At 41.6% G+C, this 25740-nt stretch overlaps 1 protein-coding gene across 1 annotated transcript in view; it reads right to left on the bottom strand.

The window, feature by feature from the left end:
* Positions 1-25740, bottom strand: part of ADGRV1 (adhesion G protein-coupled receptor V1) — a 500140-nt gene that overhangs the window by 312222 nt on the left and 162178 nt on the right. The window contains exons 35-45 of the mRNA XM_089679659.1: positions 24363-25174; positions 21200-21409; positions 18588-18718; positions 13203-13302; positions 11499-11678; positions 9796-9956; positions 8485-8578; positions 3592-3670; positions 2577-2715; positions 1935-2076; positions 967-1229 (exon numbers count right to left, since the gene is read on the bottom strand). Of these exons, the coding sequence (XP_089535785.1) occupies positions 967-1229; positions 1935-2076; positions 2577-2715; positions 3592-3670; positions 8485-8578; positions 9796-9956; positions 11499-11678; positions 13203-13302; positions 18588-18718; positions 21200-21409; positions 24363-25174 (2311 nt within the window). The remainder of the gene's footprint in view (positions 1-966; positions 1230-1934; positions 2077-2576; positions 2716-3591; positions 3671-8484; positions 8579-9795; positions 9957-11498; positions 11679-13202; positions 13303-18587; positions 18719-21199; positions 21410-24362; positions 25175-25740) is intronic.

Genomic DNA, 25740 nt, shown 5'->3' with positions numbered 1-25740 from the left:
CAACCACCATGCAGGGAGAGTGGAGGAAAAGGGGAATGTACATTTCTCTAGGCCTCTATCTGTGTCATCGAGTGGGCTGCTGTCTGAATGGACGCTACTGCCCTGATAACCCCTGCAGCCATTTTTAGTGAAGGCAGTGCTTATAAAAATCACTGGCTTACTGTAATTGGTGCGCATTGTGCGCATGGATAGGTCAGGCACAGGAACCCAGGAGAGTGTGCCTAGCGTACGCAGAGGTTCTAGAGTAGGAAGAACAGCATAAGGACTGTTGTCAAAGCTACTTTGGGGGTCTTCTCCGCTACTAGTTCTTTGCTGCTTACTGTCTTGCAGCCGCCCAAGGTACTGTTGGTCTCTGTGCATTGCTCCCTACAAGTAGTTTATTATCTTCTGTAAGTGTTGTGGCCAGCTGCATAGCTGCATAGACTCTGTTACTGTATGTTGTCATATTCTAGATAATACATTTCCTTCTCTTTGGTGTGCCTAACAACCCTTCCCCTTTCCCACAGCCTACAGTCTCATCTGACTGAGCAGGACAAATGACTCCAATTACCTTTTTCACAAACACCTTTATCCCAGAGGTTTGCATATTTTTTCCCATCTATGACCTTAGTTGTTTAAAAAAAATTATATAAAAATATGACAATGTCATGTTGTGTGTTTGTTGAATAAGTCTGTCTTTATTTATTATTATGACACACTACTTTTAGAAGCCATTCATACCAGAAACCCAGGATTAACAATTATTTCTTCTTGCAATTGTACACGAAGTGCTATAGCTAATTATTAACTTTATTAACTATGAGCCCAAAATGTCATAGTCAAGATGCATAAAAGACTGTAATGAAAAAACGCGGTAACCTCCATTTTCCAGAATCATTATTATTTATTTCAGGAAGAGCACATTTGAAATACTAAAAATGATTAATACAAAGTGTGAATGGAAACATTACTGAACATTAGCATTACCTTAAACCTCTCCCCTTCCTCCAGTACAACATATCCTTCTACTGGGCTTAGGTCACCAGATGCATCAGAACCATTTTCTCCAGTGATGAGATACTGGACACTCACAGTCCCAAATATCCCTTGTGGAGGTTCTCTGATAATATATAACACTGCAACACTCTCCGTCAGGTACATTGCTGTGGGTTCCCTCAGGAAGAAGTGATCGCTGTTATTAAATGATATAACTCCATGACCATCATCACTGGCCAAGATAGTGACAGAAGCTGTAAAAACAAAGCACAAGTAGGACAATAAATTAAAGCAATGGATTTTACTGAAAAAGGTCATCATTCACATATTTCAATATTATTAGGGTCATCAAACATCAGTTAAGACTGAAAAATATAAAATTTTTAGATGCATCTACAATCCTCCATACTATGCTAAACGGCAGTGCTGAACCTGGTGCCAAAATATTGAGCTTACAAAATTCTGAGTAGTTACAGGCTGAGGCATTTGTCAACTAATTTAAATTTTTTAAGACAATGAAAACAGTTGATGCTTCTAAAGCTGACTACACGTGGCAGTTAAATGCCTACACACAGTTTGATTGTTTTGTGGATATAATAGGATTATTGAAAAGGGTTGATATGAATTTAGAGGAGCTCTACCAAAAAACTTGGAGGGGAATGAGGAGAAATCTAACCAAAGGGGATGCAGCAAGATCTCCATGTTTGCCACTCTATCCAAATTCAAGGATTTGGGGTTCTGGCTTTTTAATTACCTGAATGCAGGTTAAATTAAATTTGTAATGTATTTGTTATATTTAATATATTTATTAAGAGTTTCAAATAAAAAAAACACTTGAATTCCATTTACCAAGACTTACTATGAAAACCATCACTTAAAATTTTTATTAATAACTTACTAACCTACTAATAAAGAGACAAAGCCATATAATACAAAGATGTACTTATCCTTTGTCTTACCTGTAGTGTTATGGCCTAACTCAAGACCACGAGATGGATTTGCAAGTATGAGCTGGAACATTTCATCTCCTTCTGGGATATTATCATCAATAATTGTTACATCAACAAATTTATATTTTTCTCCATCAGCAAATGTTAAAATCTAAAAAAAGAATAGAGCATTTTAGAACTTCCAGATACCTGCTGTCATTGTCTAGCTGTAGAAACAGCCCCTTAAAGCTCAGCCTAAGGCAGAACTGAAGAGAAACTATACAATACATATTATATCTTAATACATATCGGTGACAGAGTGAGAAGAATTTAGCAAAGATACCCTCTGGTCAAAAGCAAAGGTTTTCTAATTTGTTGTAAAAAAAAAATGCTATGCAAAATCTTTTCCGATTTGGAATTAATATAAGACAATTTATCTGAATAAGTAATCATGAAGCATTGTCAGCATGCATATAACCATGTTAGTCCGATTATATTTTATGGCTGCATTGTAACTTTTGTATTTAAGGTGTACAATAAAGGTCAATATTTGACGTGGGCTAAAAGTTGTAGCTTTTGCAGGAATGAAAGTCAAACGTAGTATACTAACACACTGATGCTGTTGTGTTGCACATGTTTGAACTGTAAAATATCTGAGCAGCAATTTCTTACCGTTGATGTAACATTGTAATCCATTCCCAGCTGGGCTCCAATATTCTGTGCATAGAAGAACAATGACACATTACCATAGGTCCCCTTATTCCGATATGCCACCAGTGTTAAAACACCATGAGTTTCATTGACTTCATAGCTGGAAGGTAAATAAGAAAACATTATTGTGCTAAAGTACTTGCATCACATATGAACATTCGTAAGAATTCTTTTAGTCATCCAAATGTATTTATATACATGTATCTACACTGCCAGATGTGATACTGCAGGCACTGGTTGTCTGTGTGTGTATATGTAGATATGCTACTTTGCACTACTGATTTGTGAAGTTGTGCTGTCCCTAGGAGCTGCAATACAACTTGGAACTGTGATTTGTTAATTGCCCCACCCATTGGACATCTGGATTCAATAGGCTCAGAGAGCTTTTAAAGGGGCAGATTTTTAAAAACATTTATTTATTTATTTATCGAGTTTATATAGCGCCAAAGGGTTTGCTCAGCGCTGTACAATAGAGGGGGGACAATACATGAAACAGAACAGTAACATCAAACAGCACACGAGGGGTTAGAGGGCCCTACTCTTTCGAGCTTACAATCTAGGAGGGAGGGGGTAGAGGCACAGGAGGACATCATCTATGTTGTTGGACAACAGGATACAGCTTTGGTTATCCCTTACATGCTGTAAAGGATAAATAGGGATATGGCCTTTGCAAGGCATAGAGCCTGATTTATTAAGGGCTCGTTTACACCAGCACCTGCCATGTATTTAATTGTCAGTAGAAGAAGTTGAAAGTCTGAAGAATCTAACTAATGGAGCCTTGGATAGCAGGCAAAACCTAAAATAGATTCTAACCCTTCCCCACTCTAGTCAATACTAAGTGAGTAAAAATGTTATTGGTGCACATAACTTTAAATTTACCAGGAAGGTGGAGACACCCTTTAACTTTTGAGACATTCAAATGTTTCTAACATGGCTAAGAAGTGGCAAGTTAGGAAATACAGTATGTCACACCAACCTTGTCCTCTGCCATTCTATAACTCCTTGAACTCCATCATTTGCGTCAATAATGATCTGAGCGGTCATCCCTTCAACATCTGTGAAAATAATAAATAACAATTGAAGCAGGCTATGAAATAAATGTAAATAAAATAAATAAATAATATATTAATTAATTAATTGAAAGAAAAGACAAACACCAATTCATAAGCTAACAATATACTGAAAAATTGATTTTGGGCTTACATGGATTTTAAGATATTACTAAACCCAAGAGCAAAAATTTACAGCATAGCACTCATAAAACTGGTTTCTGGTATCCTTTAAACTGAAACTTCACCCTGAAGGGGAAGTTCCACTTTATGTAATCCTCCTCCCTTCCTCTTCTACATTTGGCACATTATATTTTCTTTGGGGGGTGAGGGTACCTAGTTTCATAGGTACCTGTTCACACTTCTGCTTGGATTTCCTAGGTGATCTGAGCAGAAGTTCAGCCCCTGTCTCCTTGCCCTCAGCCTTCTGGAACATGTCACTTGTCCCAGAAGGCTGCAGGATCATTCACAAAGTTCAGAGCAGCTCACGCATGTGCAGTGGTAGGCCAGCTGTGAAGCCACAAGGATTCACAACAATCTTCCCCTAGTAAATACATTGGCACCAGGGACCTGAAGACCAGCAAAAAACCAGCCCAGGTAAGGACAATGTTGGATCCATGGACAGGTAAGTGTCCGTTTATTAAAAGTCAGCAGCTACAGTATTTGTATCTGTGGATTTTTAATATTTTTTTACTAGTATGAAGAACTGCTTTAAATTCATCTAGTGATGCTAAAAGTAAAACACCTTCCAGGGTGAAAATGCTTACTCACCAGGGCCAGATATAGCCTGTCTACTGTGGGGGTGCAGTAAAAAATGTCAGGGAGGCAGAGGATGTGAGGTCAGCAGGGCAGAGGATAGGGTCAGCAGTTTGTAGGGCAGTGTACAGGTGGTTATCAAAACAGTGTATAAGAGGTAGCAGGGCAGTGTACAGTGGGTGAGAAGGGCAGAGGATGAGATGTAGGGCAGTGTACAAGAGTCAGTAGCACAGAGCACAGGCAGTCATTAGGGCAGAGGATAGGGGTCAGCAGGGTAGAAGACAGGGGTCAGTAAGACAGAGGACAAGGGTCAGCAGGGTAGAAGACAGGGGTCAGTAAGACAGAGGACAAGGGTCAGCAGGGTAGAAGACAGGGGTCAGTAAGACAGAGGACAAGGGTCAGCAGGGTAGAAGACAGGGGTCAGTAAGACAGAGGACAAGGGTCAGCAGGGTAGAAGACAGGTGTCAGTAAGACAGAGGACAAGGGTCAGCAGGGTAGAAGACAGGGGTCAGTAAGACAGAGGACAAGGGTCAGCAGGGTAGAAGACAGGGGTCAGTAAGACAGAGGACAAGGGTCAGCAGGGTAGAAGACAGGGGTCAGTAAGACAGAGGACAAGGGTCAGCAGGGTAGAAGACAGGGGTCAGTAAGACAGAGGACAAGGGTCAGCAGGGTAGAAGACAGGGGTCAGTAAGACAGAGGACAAGGGTCAGCAGGGTAGAAGACAGGGGTCAGTAAGACAGAGGACAAGGGTCAGCAGGGCAGGTTACAGGGGGTTAGCAGTTAAGAGAACAGGTAAAGGCAGAAAGTAAGGATAGGACCACGTCTGGTAGAGCACTCAGCAGAGCTACACCTTCCCTACACTGCTCACAGCCTGGGCACTCAGCAGATCTCCTCCATAGACACCACACAGCATATAGCGGAGATCAGATTCTCTTACAGACTGATCTTCTCCATGTGTAGCTTGCTAGTACAGCTACACTGCCATTCTAATCAGGGAATTTCACAGGTTAGAACTGTAATATAGCAGCCAGTTATACACTGTGTAGATGGAGGCTGTGTCTGTAAAGGTTGTCTTGTGCTTGAACAAAGACAACAAACTGCACCCCCCCCATGTGTGAGCATCATGTCTCAGCATAAAAAAACAGCACTTATCAGCACGCTCACCCCCTAAGCAAAAATTACCTCTGCAAGCTATAATTCTCCCCAAACATAAAATGCAAAAATTCCTCCTCCTACCCCTCTACACCCCCCCTCAGCACAAATCTTGCCCCCCATCCCACCTCTTAGCTCAAATCCCCCCAATTTCCGCCAAGCACTAATCTACCCAACCCAAAAAAATCACCCCCCCCCCCACACACACACACACCCATCCTCTTTCTACTCAAATTTCTCATCCTAGCAAAAAATCCTTACCCACAAATCCATCCTCCCAGCACAAATCCCCCCCCCCAAATTCCCCCTCCGAGCATAAATCTCCCCTTCCTAGCTCAAATCCCCCCTCTTAACCCAAATCCCCCACCCCTTCTTAGCTCAACCCCCCAATCCTCCTCTTAAACCAATTCCTCCTCATCCCCCCTTCCAGCAGAAATCCTCACCTTAAAATCAATTTCTCTCTTAGCACAAGTCCTCTCTCAAAATCTCCCCTCCCAGCACAAATCCTCTCCCACATATCTCCCCTCCTAGCATAAATCCCCCAAATCCCTCCTCTTAGCCCCAATCCCCCCATCCCTTCCTAACTCAACTCCCCCATTCCCCTTCTTAGACCAATTCCCCCTCATCCCCCCTCCCAGCAAACAATCCTCACCCCCAAATCAATCACCCTCACAGCACGTGTCCTCTCTAAACCCACCCCCTCCCAGAACAAATCATCTCCCACAAATCACCCCTCCCAGCATAAATTCCTTGAATCCCTGGTCTTAGCACAAATCCCTCTCCTGGCATACATCCTTCCAATCCCTGCTTTTAGCACAAATCCCCCCTCCTAGCATAAATCCATCCAATCCCCCCTCCTAGCATAAATCCCCCCAATCCCTGCTCTTAGCACAAATCATCCCTCCTAGCATAAATCCCTCCATTCCCTCCTCTTAGCACAAATCCCCCTCCTAGCATAAATCCCTCCAAACCTTGCTCTTAGCACAAATCCCTCCTCCTAGCAGAAACTACCCCCCCTCCATTGCCCCTTATAGCACAAATCTTTCCCTCCTAGCACAAATTCCCCCTCCAAGCTAAAACACCCCTCTTAGTCTAAATCCCCCCCAATCTCCCCTTCTAGCATAAATCCCCCCCCCCATTGTATACCATTCCCCTGCCATGAGGTCCACTCCCCAACCCTCGAGGAGCTGTGCGGAGATGTGAGCCATGCTATGCTCTCCCATCTTGTCATTAGAGTTTTCCTCTATACAGCAGATGAGAATGGATCACTCTTACATTAGATCGTTCACACACTCTTTCCTTACCTGCAAACTATCTCCCAGCAGCAGAACACGGGGGTAGGGGGTGAGTACAGTCAGTGTACAGCTGATGTAAGAGCGATTCCTTCTCATCTGGTGTCTTAGGACAGGAAGCAAGAGCATAGCACAGCTTGCACCTCCTCCCTGCTCTCTGCCGCTTTCATTTGTCCTGTAGCCTTCACTACACTGTACCACGTTGCCTTCTGCTTCTCCCGGCCCTGAGTGCGGGGATGGGGAGAGGGGCATATCAGCTGGACACAACATCTGCAAGAAGGCCAGCTGGGGGGGGCAATTGAATTCTTTGGGGGTGCAACCCACCCCAGCACCCCCCTAGATCTGGCCATGCTACTCACTGTACTGAAATTATGGAGTAGCATCATTGTTTCCCTCGGAAAAGAAGCATGTTAGGAATAGAGAAAATCTCCCCATCATTTTCATACCATAGGTGGAAGTGTTCTGCTGCCCTAACACACCAAAAACCATGACACTGTTTAAGATAAAGCTGTAGAGTGTACTGAATACAAGATAGAACTGAATTTCTGGTAGGAAAGCTTTAGTAAATTGAGCCCATTACACGAATACCAAGGTCATGAATAAACTGATTATCTGTAGAAAATGTGTTACCTTTCATCCTGTAATAGATTAGTTCTATAAGCATGCAGGAAAGGAAAGGAGAACAGAATCAAAAGTTAAAGATTTTTATAGAACAGTATATTGCTAAATATTTCAAAAAGGATTGCTAGCTAGTGACATAGGGGAACTCAGTGATAGAAGCACTTTTAAGTAAAATCATGCCAGTCTGAACTTCATTTAGGGCTTGCCAGCCTACTTTCATTAAACATAATGAAAGTAAAGTTCACAAAATCTGCCCACACTGGGGTTTCAGTTTCACAAAGCAAAATAGATTCACAAAAATGCCAAGCCACCAAAGCTCCCTCTTTAGCAGCACTGCTGCTCTTTACACTGGTCCACCAGACCATCTCACCAGCTCTCCTTGCTCTCTGAACTTACTACTGTCTCACTCAGCCTTTAGTCACAGGCCCCCGCTGTACGGGCCCACTCCAAACCTCTCAATAGGGGTTCTCCTGAAACGCCAGGCTCTCTCAGTCCTCTGAGACTTACAGATTCTCTCAGTTCCCTAGGCTCATCTAGTTGTCCCAGTCTTCTCAGTCTCTTTCTCTTAGTCTCCCAGACTCAAGTACCCGCCTCAGCTCTATCAGCCCAGTGGACATGGAATCTCTCCATCATGGAGTGCTATCGCTACAGTAGAGCACCTATGTCTTCAAACAGGAACACACTTCCCTCCTGACTGGAGCTCTAAGCTTACCCAAGCTTATGAGGCATGTAAGACCAAGACACAGGATTGAAGGCTCCGTTCCACCCAAGACTCTTTGAAGCCTTCAAGATCCAGACCCCGATTGGATTACAAAACCTCCAGAAAGCTGCAATCACAATTTTTTCCGCTCACAATACACACGCCAGAGCCCTGCACTCTGCATTAGTGCGAACTCTGTGTCTATACCTTGCAGTGTTATAGTACATACATACATACTGTACATACTGTATAACAGTCCAAACTGAGTATACATCTAATACAGGATAACATAAGAATACCCAGCCGTGGAGGTGAGGAGGTTGGTAACTTCACCAACAGTTCAACTGATATTAGTGTCACAAGAATGTACTCTTGAAGTTCTGGTATGTCATCCTGTTAATAAAGCACACATTATTATATTACAAATTGATAAGAAAATAAAAATGCAGCAAATATTTTATTTTAAAGTATAATTTTATCAAGAGAAACATAGGGGCAGCCACTGATAAATTTCCTGTCTCAGTGATAAGGTAGACACATTCCAAGTGGCCTAATCAAGTAGGACTTTCATGCACTAACAAACAAAATTCTGGAACAATATCACATTTATTTAACATCAAAACAGTAGACTGTAAATATGATAATAAATAAGTGAGATCCTGGATGGAAGAAAACCCCAAATTTTGCTCATTTAAGAAAACAAAAGCAGGTGCACAGGGGTGGACTGACAACTCATGGGGCCCCTGGACAATAGGGGATCATGGGGCCCCTGGGTCCTTGCCCAAACTCAAAAAAGCCTATGAAAAAGGTACCCAGGGCATCTCATGGGGCCCCCTACTGACCCCGGGCTCTCGGGCAGTGCCCGAGTTTCCAAATGGTCAGTCTGCCCATGCAGGTGGGAAATCAGCTTTAGTGAGTATACTTCTGTATAAACTGCATTCTGAAGAGTATAAAATTTAGATTTATTTAGTGAGGGGTTTGAGCTGAAACTGAATAAACCTACAGGCAAAAGTAAAAATAATGCTATTAGAATTGAATACAATCCACACATGTTGGAACACCAATATACTTGTTATTTATTAAGGTATTTAAATAAACTACACTTATGGCCTTATGTATCAGGGGGTTTCAAACATGTTTGAATATGATTGGTGGAATTGGATAATAACTCCATTTCTAAATAACAACATAATGATACATAACATAGGGTTGATCTACTAAAGGAAGAATAGGCTGAACGTTTCCCTTAGCTTTGTGAATGAGGTGAAGCTCTGCTCTCTTCCATCATTCAATCAATTGCAAGAAAAATACTGTTGTTTTTTTTTTCCTTGCAAACTGAATTTTCATCGCATTCACTAAACAATGGGAAACTTCCCTTGCAATGTGAACAGTATAAATCAGCCCTTTAGTTTGTATCCCCATTTAATGGCTGAAATAGTATTCCTACTTAATTCATATAAAGAAGGCAGAACATTTGTGTTTTTCTTCTCTTTTTGTGAATGTTGTAGATCAAAGGTTTTGGGGGCTCCTCCTGTATACACTTAAACAAACATAAGAAAACATACAGTTTGTTTGGTGTGGTAGAAACTTTGTAAGTGAAAGGATTTTACCTCCAGTATAGGTACATCAATGACAGCAGTTGTCTGGCCATTCTTCAGTATCAGTGATCCAGATGTAGCAATGTAGTCTAGGCCTGGCTCTGCATGGTGAATATCAGTCTTATTCAGCTGATGCATCAAATCCCATGTTGTGTACGTGATATTAATATCCCCTGAAATGTGCACAAAGGCATAAAGATGTTGAGACTCCATGCACATGAACTTAAAAAAACACCAGTGCTCTTGGAGGAAAAAAATGCTAATTTTGAGCGTATTTTGTTTTTCATAATAGTGTTTAAGAGCATTTAAGAGCTTTTAGCATTCATTTCTGCCAGAAAAACACTCTCAAAAACACAAAACAGAAGGGTTTTAATTTCTGCCTCTAAACTCTGAGCTTAAGAACGCCTCTAGACTACCTAACATGCATGGACACCTAAGATAGCATTGGTTGCTTCTAAAGTCAAAATGCTAAACCAGTCTAGGAGCATAGTTCTTTTTAACCACTTGCCTACTGGACAATTTTAGCCCCGTCGTGCCAAGGCCACGTTTTAGCTTTCAGTGCTGTTGCTCTTTGAATGACAATTGCGTGGTCATGCAACTCTGTACCCATTAAATTGTTATCATTTTTTCACACAAATAGAGCTTTCTTTTGATGGTATTTGATTACCACTGGGTGTTTTATTTTTGCACTATAAACAAAAAAAAAAGCAAAAAATTTGCAAAAAAAAAGTTTTTCTTTGTTTCTATTATAACATTTTGCAAACAGGTAATTTTTCTCCTTCACTGATGTGTGTGGATGAGGCTGCAGTAATAGTTAGAATTGATAGGCACTAATAGGCAGCACTGATGGGCACTGAAGAGGTGGCACAGATAGGCAGCACTGATGGGCACTGACAGGCTGCACTGATAAGGTGGCACTGATGAAGAGGCATTGGTGGGCATTGATCAGGAGGCACTGATGATGCTGTACTTTTATGCAGCAATGATGGGCACTGATAGGTGGCACTGACAGATGGCACTAAAGGGCACTGATAGGCAGGCACTTATGGGCACTGATGGGTGGCACTGACTAGTGGCAGTGACTGACAGCACTGACTGGCAGCACTGACTGATGGCACTGCTGGGCACTGATGGGCACAACTGCTTGGTGGCACTGCTGGGCAGCACTGATGGGTGGCACTGCTGGGCACTGATGAGTGGCACTGCTGGGCACTGGTGGGTGGCACTGGTGGGCGGCACTGATGATCAGTGCGGGTGTCCTCTGTGACATTTGCTGGTAATTGGCAGTACTTTCCTCACACTGCAACAGAGTGAGGAAAGTGCTGCTGATAACCGACAACTGTATTTACTTTCTGATCTGCTGTGTCATTGGACACAGCTGATCATGTGGTAAAAGGCTGCTGTGATTGGCCTTTTCCCATGTCATGTGATCAGCTGTGTACGTAGGATACAGCGATCACTGACAGTGACGGGTGCGCCCCACTGGGGGCACGTTCTGGGAGGATGTCATATGTTGCCCTCCCACAACTGGACAAGCACGCTGTAGCTGTCATTCGGCTATAATGCGGTTGTAAAGTGGTTAAGCCAGTGTGCGTTGAGTCTAAATGTTTCATGACTGAGTTTACAGTATTGTAACAGAAACCATTAGAAACAATTACAAAAAATGTGAACGTTATTAATAGTGTATCAGTAATTGGACCAATAAAAGAACTTACCTAAGGAACCATATTCACGGTTTATATATAACTGAATGGTTTTATTGGTTTCTTGTGTTATGACAAGCCGGGAAGAAGGTGCAAAATTTAGCATCCCATGGGGTTCATCACTGGCTTCTACAGTCAGAACAGCTTCATATCCCTGATTATCAAGAACAGCTTCCCCAGGTCCAGAAATTCCTGAAAAATATATACAAGTGCATGACAGCAGAAATCAGCACAAGGGAGAATACTTAGTATCAACTTGAAGTGTTCCATGTGCTTCTGGATTCTGTTTTAGTTGAAATCTGAAGTCCTTTGACCCCCTCCTCCCCCCATACATCTGCAGCCATAGTTTTCTGGTGCTAAGGGGATTAATAGAGCTGAGGGACCGCTCATCGAGATTGCTGACTATGCTTACCCTTTCGTCCCCCTCCTCCATTCCTAGAAGCTGTACTATAGCTTCCACTAATGGAAAGTGATCTATGAATGGAGAACAGTCGGATGAATGAAAGGTCTGCCTCCTATAATATATCACTTTTAGTTTTAAGACAATAACATGGAATGTACAATAAATTCATTTTAAAGGGGCAACCAATATTAGCAGGTTTGTTGGCTTCATGTGAAGCAGAAGTACTTCTGTGGCTACTTTGCACTTTAGTTTACACACAGGGAGCTGTACCAGAAACATCAGACATGCTTTAAATGAGTTTCCAGGAACAAATCAAGCCTGATGGATCTGTCTGCAAACCATTTTGTGCTATGCTAAATAACCTGGATGTAGTGCTCCAATATATGCGTATATATATATATATATATATATATATATATATATATATATATATCATATTTATTACAGATACTTATATAGCACCATCAATTTATGTACTGCCTTACATATAATGTACATTCACATCAGTCCCTGCCCTCAAGATGCTTACAATGTAAGGTCCCTAACTCACAATTATATACTAGGGCGAGTACCCATAAGAAACACATACAGGCACAGGGAGAACATGAAAACTCCTGGCATGTTGTGCCGTGGCTGGGACTCAAACCGACAACCCTAGTGGTGCTAAGTGGAAGTGCTAACCACTTTGCCACTAGGCATATAGAAAGGATTAAAACTTTGACAACTTTCTGTTCTCTATTTCTGTTGGAAGGATACTCTACTAAATGGTCCCAGCAAGACAATCACATTACCACAATATTAGGTGAGAGGAAGGAAACTTCTCTTTCACTCCCTAGAGCATGGGGATTAGGCTTGAGACCATTGCTCTGATCCTCTGAGAGGCCCTGGGTATCAAAACTCTTTGCACTTTAAGTTAAATAGCATAGTTTACATCTATGGCAGGTTGCACCATTGATGTAGGGACTGATGCAAATGTTGCTACATTATATATTTACATTAAACCATTACGCATTAAACCATTAAATAAATGATAATGAAATAAAAATATATATGTTCATACTATATGATAACTAGAACAAAGACCCATTATGTACACCTGTTTCCATATATCAGACAGAAAAAATGGGTTTGATTATATATGTCATGGAGTGAACAGGCGAAGTTCATAGCCAAAATAAATGAACAGCATGTGTATCAGAAAAGCATGACTGATTAGAACCAAATATCTATGACATGAACAAGCTACACAAGCAGAATGCAGAACAGAGCTCTGTAAACGTCATGCTGGAGGTGCATTCTCATATCATCCCCACCTTCAGTTAGCACATTGTACAGGAGGAGCCGATATTCCTCTTTTTCCTCAGGGATTTGGTCATCCAGCAAATGCAGAGTAATACTTGAATTCAGGGACCCCTATTAATGATAAAGAAATGCAAATAGTCTATGCAGCTGCATTTTGAAAATAATATTGCTTTCATTTATTTATTTTTAGTAAAGCACTTATTCATTTTTTTTACGTTAATTAACATATATCTAAATGCCTAAAACAATCCTAACTGCAGTGCAACTATTTAGAAAACTATAATATTTAGAGAAAATTAATTAACAGTTTTTTATATACTGTTGTGTTCAAAATAATAGCAGTCAGACATCACTAACCTGATCAATCACTGTTTTTGGTAGAAATTATATTTCTACATGGCAAATAATTTACTAGCAGGTGTAGTAGAGTAATAGAAATGCATGCTGCTGATTCTGTGTAATTGAATCACTAACTGAAAGGGACATGTTCAAAATAATAGCAGTGTGGAGTTCTATTAGTGAGGTCATTCATTCTTTGAAAAACAGGTGGCAATTATTGCCCTTATTTAAGGAAGGAAGGCAGCACATGTTGTACATGCTGGTTACAGTGCATTTCTCTCTGAAATTCTGAGGAAAATGGGTCATTCCAGACATTGTTCAGAAGAACAGCATACCTTGATTAAAAAGTTGGTTGGAGAGGGGAAAACATATAAAGAAGTGCAGAAAATGATAGGATGCTCAGCTAAAATGATCGCAAATGCTTTAAAATGGCAACCAAAACCTGAAAGACGTGGAAGAAAGCGAAAAACTACCATTCGAATGGATTATTATTATTATATTATTATACAGTATTTATAAAGCGCCAATAGTTCGCTCAGCGCTGTACATTACAAAGGGGGACAGAACATGTGACAGAACAATACCAATACAATGTGATACACGAGGGGTTCGAGGGCCCTGCTCTTTCGAGCTTACAATCTAGGAGGGAGGGGATGGTGGCACAGGAGGAGATAGCTGTGGGGGATGGAGTGGTAGGAAGAGTGGAGGAGGTCGGCAAGTTAGCAGGGGGTGGGGTAGGCTTCCCTGAAGAGATGGGTTTTCAGGGTGCGCCTAAAGGAGAGGAGAGTAGGTGATAATCTGATGGGTTGGGGCAGGGAGTTCCAGAGGATGGGTGACACCCTGGAGAAGTCCTGGAGGCGGGCATGGGAGGAGGAGACCAGGGAACTAGAGAGAAGGAGGTCTTGTGAGGAGCGGAGTGTGCCTGCTGGGCGGTACTTGGATATTAGGTCAGTGATGTAGTTCGGGGCAGTATGGTGGACAGCTTTGTACGTCAGCGTTAGGATTTTGAATTTGATCCGTTGCGCAATCGGAAGCCAGTGGAGGGATTGGCAGAGGGGGGTGGCGGAGACAGAGCGGTTGGAAAGGTGAATGAGTCTGGCAGCCGTATTCAGGATCGACTGAAGCGGGGATAGCCAGCGGCGAGGCAGGCCAGTGAGGAGGGAGTTGCAGTAGTCGAGTCGTGATATGATGAGAGAGTGGATGAGCTGTTTAGTGGTTTCTGGGGTTAGGAACGTGCGGATTTTGGCGATGTTGCGGAGGTGGAGTCTGCATGAGTTTGTTAAAGATTGGACTTGGGGCTGGAAGGATAGGTTGGAGTCCAGAATGACACCCAGTACTCTGGCCTGCAGGGTGGGTTTGATGGTAGCGTTGTTGGATGTGACGGAGAAATCAATGGGGGGTGGTGTCCGGGCTGGGGGGAAGACAAGAAACTCGGTTTTGGAGAGGTTCAATTTAAGGAAGTGGAGCAACATCCAGTCTGATATGTCGCTCAGTAGGTGTGTGATTCGGGCTGAGACCAAGGGGGTGAGGTGGGGGGTTGAGAGATAGATTTGTGTGTCGTCGGCATAGAGGTGGTAGTTGAAGCCGTGAGAGTGTATGAGTTGGCCAAGGGAGGAGGTATAGATGGAGAAGAGAAGGGGCCCAAGGACAGAGCCTTGAGGGACCCCAACAGAGAGGGGGAGTGAGGGGGAGGTGGTAGCATTATAGGTAACGCTGAAGGAGCGTTGTGACAGGTAGGATGAGAGCCAGGAGAGAGCAGAATCTCTAAGGCCGAGGGAGTGTAGTTTTTTGAGGAGGAGGGGGTGGTCGACTGTGTCGAAGGCCGCAGAGAGGTCAAGGAGTAGGAGCACTGAATAGTGGCCATTAGCTTTGGCGGTTAGCAGGTCGTTGGAGAGTTTGAGTAAGGCAGTTTCGGTGGAGTGTAGGGGTCATGCTGCCTTATGCTGAAGAGGAAATGCCCTTGAAATTGGTGTTCCAACAAGACAACGACCCCAAACACATCAGTAAAGGTGCAACATCTTGGTTCCAGACCAACAAGATTGACGTTATGGAGTGGCCAGCCCAATCCCCGGATCTTAATCCAATAGAAAACTTGTGGGATGACATAAAAAATGCAGTTTCTGAGGCAAAACCAAAAAATAGAGAAGAACTGTGGAATGTAGTCCAATCATCCTGGGCTGGAATACCTGTTCACAGGTGCCAGAAGTTGGTTGACTCCATGCAACACAGATGTACAGCAGTTCTCAGAAACAGTGCTTATACAACTAAATATTAATTAAGTGATTCAAAGGAAAGCAAAATCTTCAAACATTTTTCAGTTTATATAGTGAATGTCTGAGTTTGTAAAGAAGAATACAAACACTGCTATTTTTTTGAACAGTCTAATATTCACTTTTCTTCAATTTTTTTAGAGGAACAACACAAATTTTATATATTTTTCTTCATGTTTTGATTTGGAATATAATGTGTAGTGTTCCCAATGCATTTGTGTGTATGGAAATAAAAGCTATTAGAAGGATTTTGAGCTTTATTCACTTTTTGCAACACACTGCTATTATTTTGAACACAACTGTATATACACACACTATATTGCCAAAAGTATTCAGACACCCCTCCAAATCATTGGATTCAGGTGTTCCAATCCCCTCCATGGCCACAGGTGTATACAATCAAGCACCTAGGCATGCAGACTACTTCTACAAACATTTGTGAACAAATGGGTCGCTCTCAAGAACTCAGTGAATTCAAGCGTGGTACCATGATAGGTTGTCACCTGTGCAATAAGTTCATCTGTGAAATTTCCTTGCTACTAAATATTCCACGGTCAACTGTTAGTGGTATTATAACAAAGTGGAAACAACTGGGAACAACAGCGAACAACAGCAACTCAGCCATGAAGTGGTCGGCCACATAAAATGACAGCAGGGTCAGCACATGGTGAAGCACACAGTGCGCAGAAGTCACCAACTGTCTGCAGAGTCAATAGCTAAAGACCTCCAAACTTTGTGTGACCTTCAGATTATCACAACAACAGTGCGTAGAGAGCTTCATGGAATGGGTTTCCATGGTCAAGTAGCTGTATCCAAGCCTTACATCACCAAGTGCAATGCAAAGTGTTGGTTGCAGTGGTGTAAAGCACGCTGCCACTGGACTCTAGAGCAATGGAGAAGTGTTCTCTGGAGTGACCAATCACGCTTCTCTGTCTGGCAATCCGATGGACGTGTCTGGGTTTGCTGGTTGTGAGGAGAACAGTACTTGCCTGACTGCATTGTGCCAAGTGTAAAGTTTGGTGGAGAGGGGATTATGGTGTGGGGTTGTTTTTCAGGGGTTGGGCTTGGTCTCTTATTTCCAGTGAAGGGAACTCTTAAGGTGTCAGCTACCCAGACATTTTGGACAATTTTATTCTCCAAACTTTGTTGAAACAGTTTGGGTATGGCCCCTTCCTGTTCTAACATGACTGCGCACCAGTGCATAAAGCAAGGTCCATAAAGACACACATTAGCAAGTTTGTGCAGGCCAGTCAAGTTCCTTCACCCCAGAGTCCTGACCTCAACCCGACAGAACACCTTTGGGATGAATAAGAGTGGAGACTGCGAGCCAGGCCTTCTCGTCCGACATCAGTGCCTGACCTCACAAATGCGCTTCTGGAAGAATGATCAAACATTCCCATAGACACACTCCTAAACCTTGTGGACAGCCTTCCCAGAAGAGCTGAAGCTGTTATAGCTGCAAAGAGTGGGCCATTTCAATATTGAACCCTACGAACTAAGACTGGGATGCCATTAATGTTCATGTGCGTTTAAAGGCAGGCATCCCAATACTTTTGGCAATATAGTGTATGTATATATATGTATATATATATATATAGAGAGAGAGAGAGTTATCATAAAGTAAAAAATGGATACATAAAGTATAATAAAACGCCTTTCTAAAATGTTGCTCTAGTTTCCCTCCTCTGCTCTAAGGATTTGGTCCTGTGGGATAGATTTACTAAAACTGGTGCACTCAGAATCTGGTGCACCTGTGCATGGTAGCCAATCAGTTTCTAATTTCAGCTTGTTCAGTTAAGCTTTGCCAATAAAACCTGGAAGCTGATTCGTTTCTATGTAGAGCTGCACCAGATTTTGCACTCTCCAGTTTAGTAAATAACACCGTGTTCTCTGATGAGAGACAGAATCAGAGATCAGATTTGTGATCATTCCCTGCTGATCCTTCCCTGTATCAGAGCTTAATTGACCAAAGACCTAGACTTCTGGTTATGTGACAGCACTAGATAGTGTCTAAAGCAATATTTTCAGTTAGAATTGAGTCTTGTCTATGGAGAGAATGGGGCAGATTTACTAAAAGCAAATAGGCTCTGCACTTTGCAAGGGAGTTTTCACTTAATTTTGTAAATGTGCTGAAAATTCGCTGTGCAAAGAAATCACAATCATGTGCAAAGGGAAAAAGAAAACAACAGAACAGTATTTTTGCTTGCACACGATTGGATGATAGAAGTCAGCAGAGCTTCACTTCAATACTTAAGCTAAATTAAAATTTCCTTGCAAAGTAAGCAGGCTATTTGCCTTTATTAAATCAACCCCAATAGTTGTATCAGAATTCATCTCCACTAAACCAAATGTAGAAGGTCTAATGCAGGCCATAGACGGTTCGTTTATTGGCCGATTTTTCGTTTGAAAAACAGAACATGGTTCGTTCTGTAAACTGATGTTGCCACCAATGATTGCGAAAATCTGCAGTTTTTCATGAATTTTCCAGCATGACCGATAAACGAAATGAGGAGGAACCGCGAAAATCGGCCGATGCCATTTCCCCACTAACAGTGCGAAAATCGGCCGGTTATTCTTTCGGACGAAAAAAAAAGGCCGATAAACGAACCGTCTATGGCCTGCATTACACAAATGAACTGATTTGGAAATGGAATGCAGCTGGTAGAAAACACCGGGATGAAAGTTATTTTTTATATTTTTATTGAAACACAAAACATACCTTTACGGGATATTAGCACACATAATTCCATGAGCAGATTCAGAATTTTTTTGTTTTTGGGCATTTACCTCTGGAAAGAAAATAATTCCTGTACTGTTTCCAAAGTTTTGGTCTACGCGGTTTCCCACAATTCTCCAGTGGACTGTGACATTTCCACGGCCAGGGAAAGTGCGTACGACATAAAAGTGCAGTTTTTCTCCTACAATAATACAGATACATGAAATCTGGAGCAAATTAAGTGTTATCAGTCACTGGATTTATTCACATGCATATTGTGTAAAGAAAGTGTACAATGTTGAGCATTGTTATTGTATGCACAATTGGGTATATTTCACAACATTCCCTAAAAGCAGTGATCAGAGAGTACGTCCAGTTTGCGTCTCTCCTTGATATACACCCTGTTCCAAATTATTATGCAAATTATATTTTTCTCATTTACCTAAATAATTGATGTAAATAACAGTCAGCATAATTCTCATGTTATCAACTATTAAGAGTACAATTCAAATTTTATTGAACAAACCTCCTAATGATAACAGTATTTTTTTTAAACATAAAAACTTACAATGCACTGTTCCAAATTATTACGCACAGAAGGTTTCAAAACACTTTATAGGTTGTAAAGAACTGAAAATTGTCATTTGTTGTGTTTGCAGCATATTTACTGAAATCAAAAGCAATTTCAATCAAACTTTTAACAACATTTTAACTTTTTAAACATTTTAACAGGTTACGTTACATTTTAACATAGGACCCCTTATTTAAATAGCAGCTTCACAAGTCTTGCTTCCATTGAACTTGTGAGTTTTCGGACAGTTTCTGCTTGAATTTGTTTGCAAGATGTCAGAATAGCCTCCCAGAGCTGCTGTTTGGATGTAAACTGCCTCCCACCCTCATAGATCTTTTGCTTGAGGATGCTCCAAAGGTTCTCAATCAGATTGAGGTCAGGGGAGGATGGAGGCCACACCATGACTTTCTCTCCTTTTATCCCCATAGCAGCCATTGATGCAGATGTATTCTTTGCAGCATGAGATGGTGCATTGTCATGCATGAAGATGATTTTATTACGGAAAGCATAGTTCCTCCTTCTGTACCAGGGAAGAAAGTGGTCAGTCATGAACTCCACATACTTTGCAGAGGTCATCTTTACACCTTCGGGGACCTTAAACGGGCCAACCAGCTCTGTTCCCATGATTCCGGCCCAAAACATGACTCCACCACCGCCTTGCTAATGTCGCAACCTTGTTGGAATAGGGTGGCCGTCGACCAACCATCCACTACTCCATCCATCTGGACCATCCAAGGTTGCACGGCACTCATCAGTGAACAGGACTGTTTGAAAATTAGTCTTCATGTATTTTTCTGCCCAATGCAGCCGTTTCTGCTTGTGAGCATTGGTTATTGGTGGCCGAATAGAAGGTTTATGCACAGTTGCAAGACTCTGGAGGACTCTACACCTTGATGTCCATGGGACTCCAGAGGCACCAGCAGCTTCAAATATCTGTTTGCTGCTATGTAATGGTATTTTAGCAGCTGCTCTCTTGATCCGATGCATGGAGCTGGCAGAAATCTTCCTCAATGTGCCTTTATTTGCACGAACCCGTCTGTGCTCTGAATCAGCCACAAATCTCTTAATAGTGCGATGATCACGCTTAAGTTTTCATGAAATATCTAATGTTTTCATATCTCGTCCAAGGCATTGAACTATTTCACTCTTTTCGGCAGCAGAGAGATCCTTTTTCTTCCCCATATTGCTTGAAAATGGTGCTCTGCTTAATAATGTGGAACACCGTCCTTTAGTAGTTTTTCCTTTAATTGGGCTCACCGGCCAATCTATTTATCCCAGGTGTCCGAGATTGTTTTCAGTGATCAAAAGAGCCCTGAGACACAATGCTATCCATGAGTTAAACTGAAAAACAAAATATTTAATCTTTGTGACACTTAAATAGAATTTGCATAATAATTTGGAACAGGGTGTAATGTAGCATAATATTGGATCAATAGCTGTGGTTTATAAAAGAAAGAGACACAGAAAAGAGCTAACAGCACATGAAGCAGATAGCAGAGGCTTGCTCTAAGATTATGAGTGGCCAGCTATTAAGTGTTGGGCAGTTCTACAGTCAATACATTATTTAATACTATCCATCATATAAAATAATGGTATTCGGATTTCTAACAAAACTCCCTGTTCACTGCTAAAAAAATACTGAGAGTCACTGCTTGGTATAATCACGCATAAAATTAGAGTGCTACATTTTTAACATTTGTACGTCAATACAAAGAGTCAGCATTATGGCCAGAAACATTTGTTTCACTCATCAGTGAAAGACACATATCATTAATGCACTAGGCATATATCTGGCTTGCTGTCAGTAATTTAACACAATTAAGGAGAAGACAAGGGAGAGACTGCAGAGGTCTTTAGTAAAGCTTTAAACACAAGGAGCCACAGTAGATTCACATTATATGCAGTCTGTCTATTTTGAGGTTATCACTCATTTAATGCAGCATCTACTAAATAGAAAAGCAATACAAATATTTTTATACTAAGGATCCTGTACATTCTGCCAATGGCATTAAAACAACATCCTGCCAGAAAAAAATTTTAAAGTTGAAATTGTGCTATCAACCTGTTTCAGTCAGTTTAAGGTGAAAATTACAATAGCAAAAAGGTGCTCACCTTCTCGACCAATCACTGATCTTGAGGCTGTGTGGAAGCCAATTATACCAGCAACATTATCATTGGCCAAAATTACTATAGTAACTGTGTTGGAACTAGGAAGGATGCGGCTTCCTCCTTCTGTATATGTCAATGCAACTTCAATGCTTTCATTGTCTTCGGGGTCTGAATCATCCAGTATCATCAATGTGACCACTTTATTTGTTTCACCTATCAAACAAATAAATCTGCAATAAGCTTGAAATAACATCAGTGAAAAAAGAACAAAGTGATTGCTTTTTCTATCACATACCTCATAAACTGCATTGCTGCATAGTACTAATCTGAACTATTTTTTAACACTTAATATTGAGCATTAAGATTAGTTTTGTTTGTTGTTGCAGAATTCATATTATTATTATTATTATGTGCATTAAGACTGTAAACTATTGTTCTCTATTTATTTTCAATTTCTAGCTCTGTGAGCTTGGACAATGCCTAATTTGTTACTGATACAGTGCTGTAGTACCGCCATTCTACCATCTTTGTTTGGACCATAGGCACTTCCATGTGCACTTTAGCGCACATTACAATAACAGGTATACAAAGTGATCATGTAACAGAAGCTCAGCCAGTTTTCAAAGACTGAGCGCAGGAATAAAAACTGGAACAAAAATGAAGCTGCTTTTTCTGAGCAACCAGATTCTATGATTTACTAATTTTTGAGACTGCATTTTATTCAGTTCAAATGGTCTTAGTTGAATTTTTGCATGCAGCCTTTTCTTTTTCAATTGCTAGTCAGGCTCGTCAATGCCTTCAGCCTCACAGAGCCCCTGCTGACCAACGCAGAGCGGACAGGTGACACATCCATGTCTGCTCAGTTTCCATATAGCACAGCCCACTTTGCTCTATAGACGGCCGGGAGTCAGCAGACTCTGCTGTCTGTTTACACCCGACTGCCCTCTGATCTTCCAAAATGAAAAGAACATTTCCCCTTCCATTTTTTTTTAGCGGGCCGGGCTGGATTTGGAGGTAGGTGAGTGTAAACAGACTTGTGCCTGTCCATAGAGATGAATGGAACTTCTGATCTGTCTCTAAGGCTGTCCATACATTATACAATTATCTGGAGATTTTTGGTTTAGATTTACCAAAAACCATATAATAGGAGGACAAACCAAAACAACACTTTCAGTTGTATCCAATTAGGCAGGCCCTTGCACTACACAGTTGAAGGTAAATCTAAAGGAAATTGGGCAGAAAATTGGAAGATAATTGTATAATGTATGGCCAGCCTAAGTCTGTCTGATAAACTGACAGGTGGATTTGATCGAATGGCCCATGTGAAAGTGGCCTGAGGCTGGCCATACACTATACAATTTTCTGTCAAATTTCTGCCGAATTTCCTTTAGATTTACCTTCAACTATGTAGTGCAAGGGCCTGACTAATTGGATACAACTGAAAGTGTTATTTAAGTTTGACCTCCTATTGTATGGTTTTTGGTAAATCTAAAGCAAAAATCTCAAGAAAAATGTATAATGTATGGCCAGCCTTAGTCTGCTTCATGAATCATAGCATTGCATTGCAAGTTATAACATTATAGAAATAATTGGATTAATTGCTATAAGATCCATTTTCTAAAACACTGTGAAGGCTGTTGCCACTATACTGTATAAATCCTGTATTATAATATCAATAATATTGATAAGATGCACAGTTTTTATTTCAAACATTTTGATACACTGGGACAAAATGTCATTACTTATCTGCAATATGTAAATGTCCATGTCACATTCAGACTACATATGAGAGTACAACTCTCTTACCCAGAAATTCTTGCACATCCACATTTCAAAACTATGTTTAACCACTTGCCCTTCTCAGGATTTACTTTCTTTTGGTGGTATTTGATCGCCTGTGTGTTTTTAATTTTTAAGACTGGCAATTTCGAGACAAAAACAATATTTTTTTACTTTTTGCTATTAAACATGTCCAGTAAAAAAATGTAAAAAAAAAATGTATGTCTTTGCTAAAAAAAATCCCAATACGTGTAAATTAATTGGTTTACATGAACGTTATAGCGTTTACAAATGGCTGTATAGATACTGGAATTTTCTTTTTATTTTACTAGTAAGGGCGGCAATCAGCGACTTATAGCGGGACTGCGGCGGGCATTCTGACACTGGGGGGAACTGACTTGGTGTCCCTGACATCCCCAGTGACACCAATACAGTGAGCAGTGCTAAAAAAAAGTACTGACACTGTACTAAGGGCACTGGGCAAATAAGGGGCGATCAAAGGGTTAACTGTGTGCTGAGTACTGCTTCACTGTAATCACACTGCTTTGCATGGCTGTGCTGTGCACAGTCATGCAAAGCAGTGTGCATGAGCTAACAGGGAGGAGGACTGTATTGTTTACATACAGTTCTCCTCCCCGTCGGAGATGTTCGGCAATCACTGGGCACCAGCAAGTAATCACCGGCCGGGACCCGGTGATTAACAGCCACGGCTGCGAATGGCGGCCCCTACCCAGGAATGCAAAATCACATATATACGTTATTTTACCCACCTGTGCCCCCCTGTAGCAGTACATCTGCTATAGGGCGGTCGGGAAGCAGTTAAAGCGACATCAAACAATATACGTATTCTCCAAAAATAATCCATACACATCCACTACTTAATGGCTGTAATCATGGTTTTTAATTAGATTGTTTTTACATTGTTTTTCTGCCTTTTTGCAACATCCTCTGTAACCTCTTCTCCTTTTCCCCCTCCTTTTCATTTGTTTGAAATTAGTAGTGCATTTTAGTTGTAGTCATGTGCACTGCTCTATGCGCACTACAAATCCTATAGTCCATCTCAGGAGTGAGTAAGAGAGGGCGCCTATGTTTCTACATACATGGGGACCATGGATAAGGAACATAGCCACTCTCAGCCTAGGTTCACACTGTGAGCCACATGTGAATCACAGAGGAATCACACCGTATCCCTGTGCAAATCACATGCGATTCTGTGCTGTGCGATTTGAGGCCATTTTTTGGCACTGGAATCGGATCGCATGAGTGTTCAATGTCACTTTAAGTTTAAGGTATTTAAAACAATATTCTCACTGTCATATGTACCACTACAATTCTCAGTCTGTCATGCCCAATATTGTGTATTCTTATACTGTAAACATTATTGTACCTTCAGCAAATATTAAAACATCTGCATCGGCTATAAAATCAACATTTCTGGTAGCTGTTCCTCCAATAATGCCCCATTCCACTGTCACTTGTCCCAGACTTCCTTCACGGCGCTCTATAACCAGCTGTACAGTTGTCTGTGGCTGTTCCAGGACCTCTATATGGTGGCCTCCCACCGTTGCATTGGGACTTCGGGTATAAATCACAAATACTCCAAAAGCATCTCCATTCATCCTGATTACGACCACTGATTTGTTTAGCTGTCCTATAGTTGGCGGATCCTTTAAGCTGGCTGAAGCGTTCAGCAGTCTGACATCAAGAAGAGACACAATGAATTGCTCATCTAATTCTGGGAAACTGTCAGTAAGAATAGAAACAGTAAGATTTGCAAACTCTTCTCCTTCCGGCATGGTGAACCATTGCCCTGTGACAGATTCATAATCACTGCCAGCCGTGGCCTGGGAGCTAAACAGTATAGAAGCAGTGGTGCTATTTTTCCTATAGGTCCAGAACTGTGTGCTGTTGGAGAGCTGAAACTGTAGTATTGTTACCCAGAAACACTGAAGAGAGCCAGAGCTTCTGCTATAGGAAAATGCCGAACATACTTGATTTTTCAGACAGGCAATAGCACAAGCCTGGAGGGGGTTTTCAGCTAATGAAACATTGACTGAAGTCCTAGAGGATGTCAAAGGGATACCAGGCACTGGAGCTTCAAAGTACAAGAGTATATCCTGGCCTCCTTCAACCGCAAGGGTGACTACATCTATCTCAGAGGTGCTGTACAATACTTGCAAACGGCCAAATCTCCCTGCGCTGAAGAAAAAGAATACAAAAATAATTAAACATGGAAAAACTGACATACTCATTGATTACTAGATTTTCTATTATTCTGATAATTCAAGTAATAAACAGTAAATTAATATAAAGAAAGGATTAGCTTTTCTTTTCTTGTTATTGAATTGTTTTTTCCCCCAAGACACACTTAACTTATTTTATGATGGCCATTGGTTTGGAATATGGTATTAGCTATGGCATTCATGGAAACTGTAGCGATGAAATGTTGTTTAGCTGATACTGATTCCTTGTACTTCAGATACCTACTGGTGTCTGCAAGTCAGGTCAATATGTCTATTCAATGCTCCCGGGCTCCCAGAATGGGAGGGGGCAGTGGGACAGGTGGGGGGGGAGTGGGACAGAAGGGGTGCAGCAGGACAGGTGGGGGGCTGCTGGACAGATGGGGGACAGCGGAGCAGGAGGGGGGGGCAGCTGGACAGGTTGGGGCAGTGGGACAGGTGGGGGGTAGTGGGACAGGAAGGAGCAGCAGGATTAGGGGGCAGGGGGACAGGTGGGGGCAGTGGTACAGGAGGGGGGCAGCATGA

The sequence above is a fragment of the Staurois parvus genome, unplaced genomic scaffold, assembly GCF_062004578.1.
Source record: "Staurois parvus isolate SC_StPar_1 unplaced genomic scaffold, SC_StPar_1.0 ptg000229l, whole genome shotgun sequence".
In the NCBI taxonomy this organism is placed as follows: Eukaryota; Metazoa; Chordata; class Amphibia; order Anura; family Ranidae; genus Staurois; species Staurois parvus.
The sequence above is the reverse complement of the archived record's forward strand: the minus strand, read 5'-3'. Positions and strand labels throughout refer to the sequence as shown.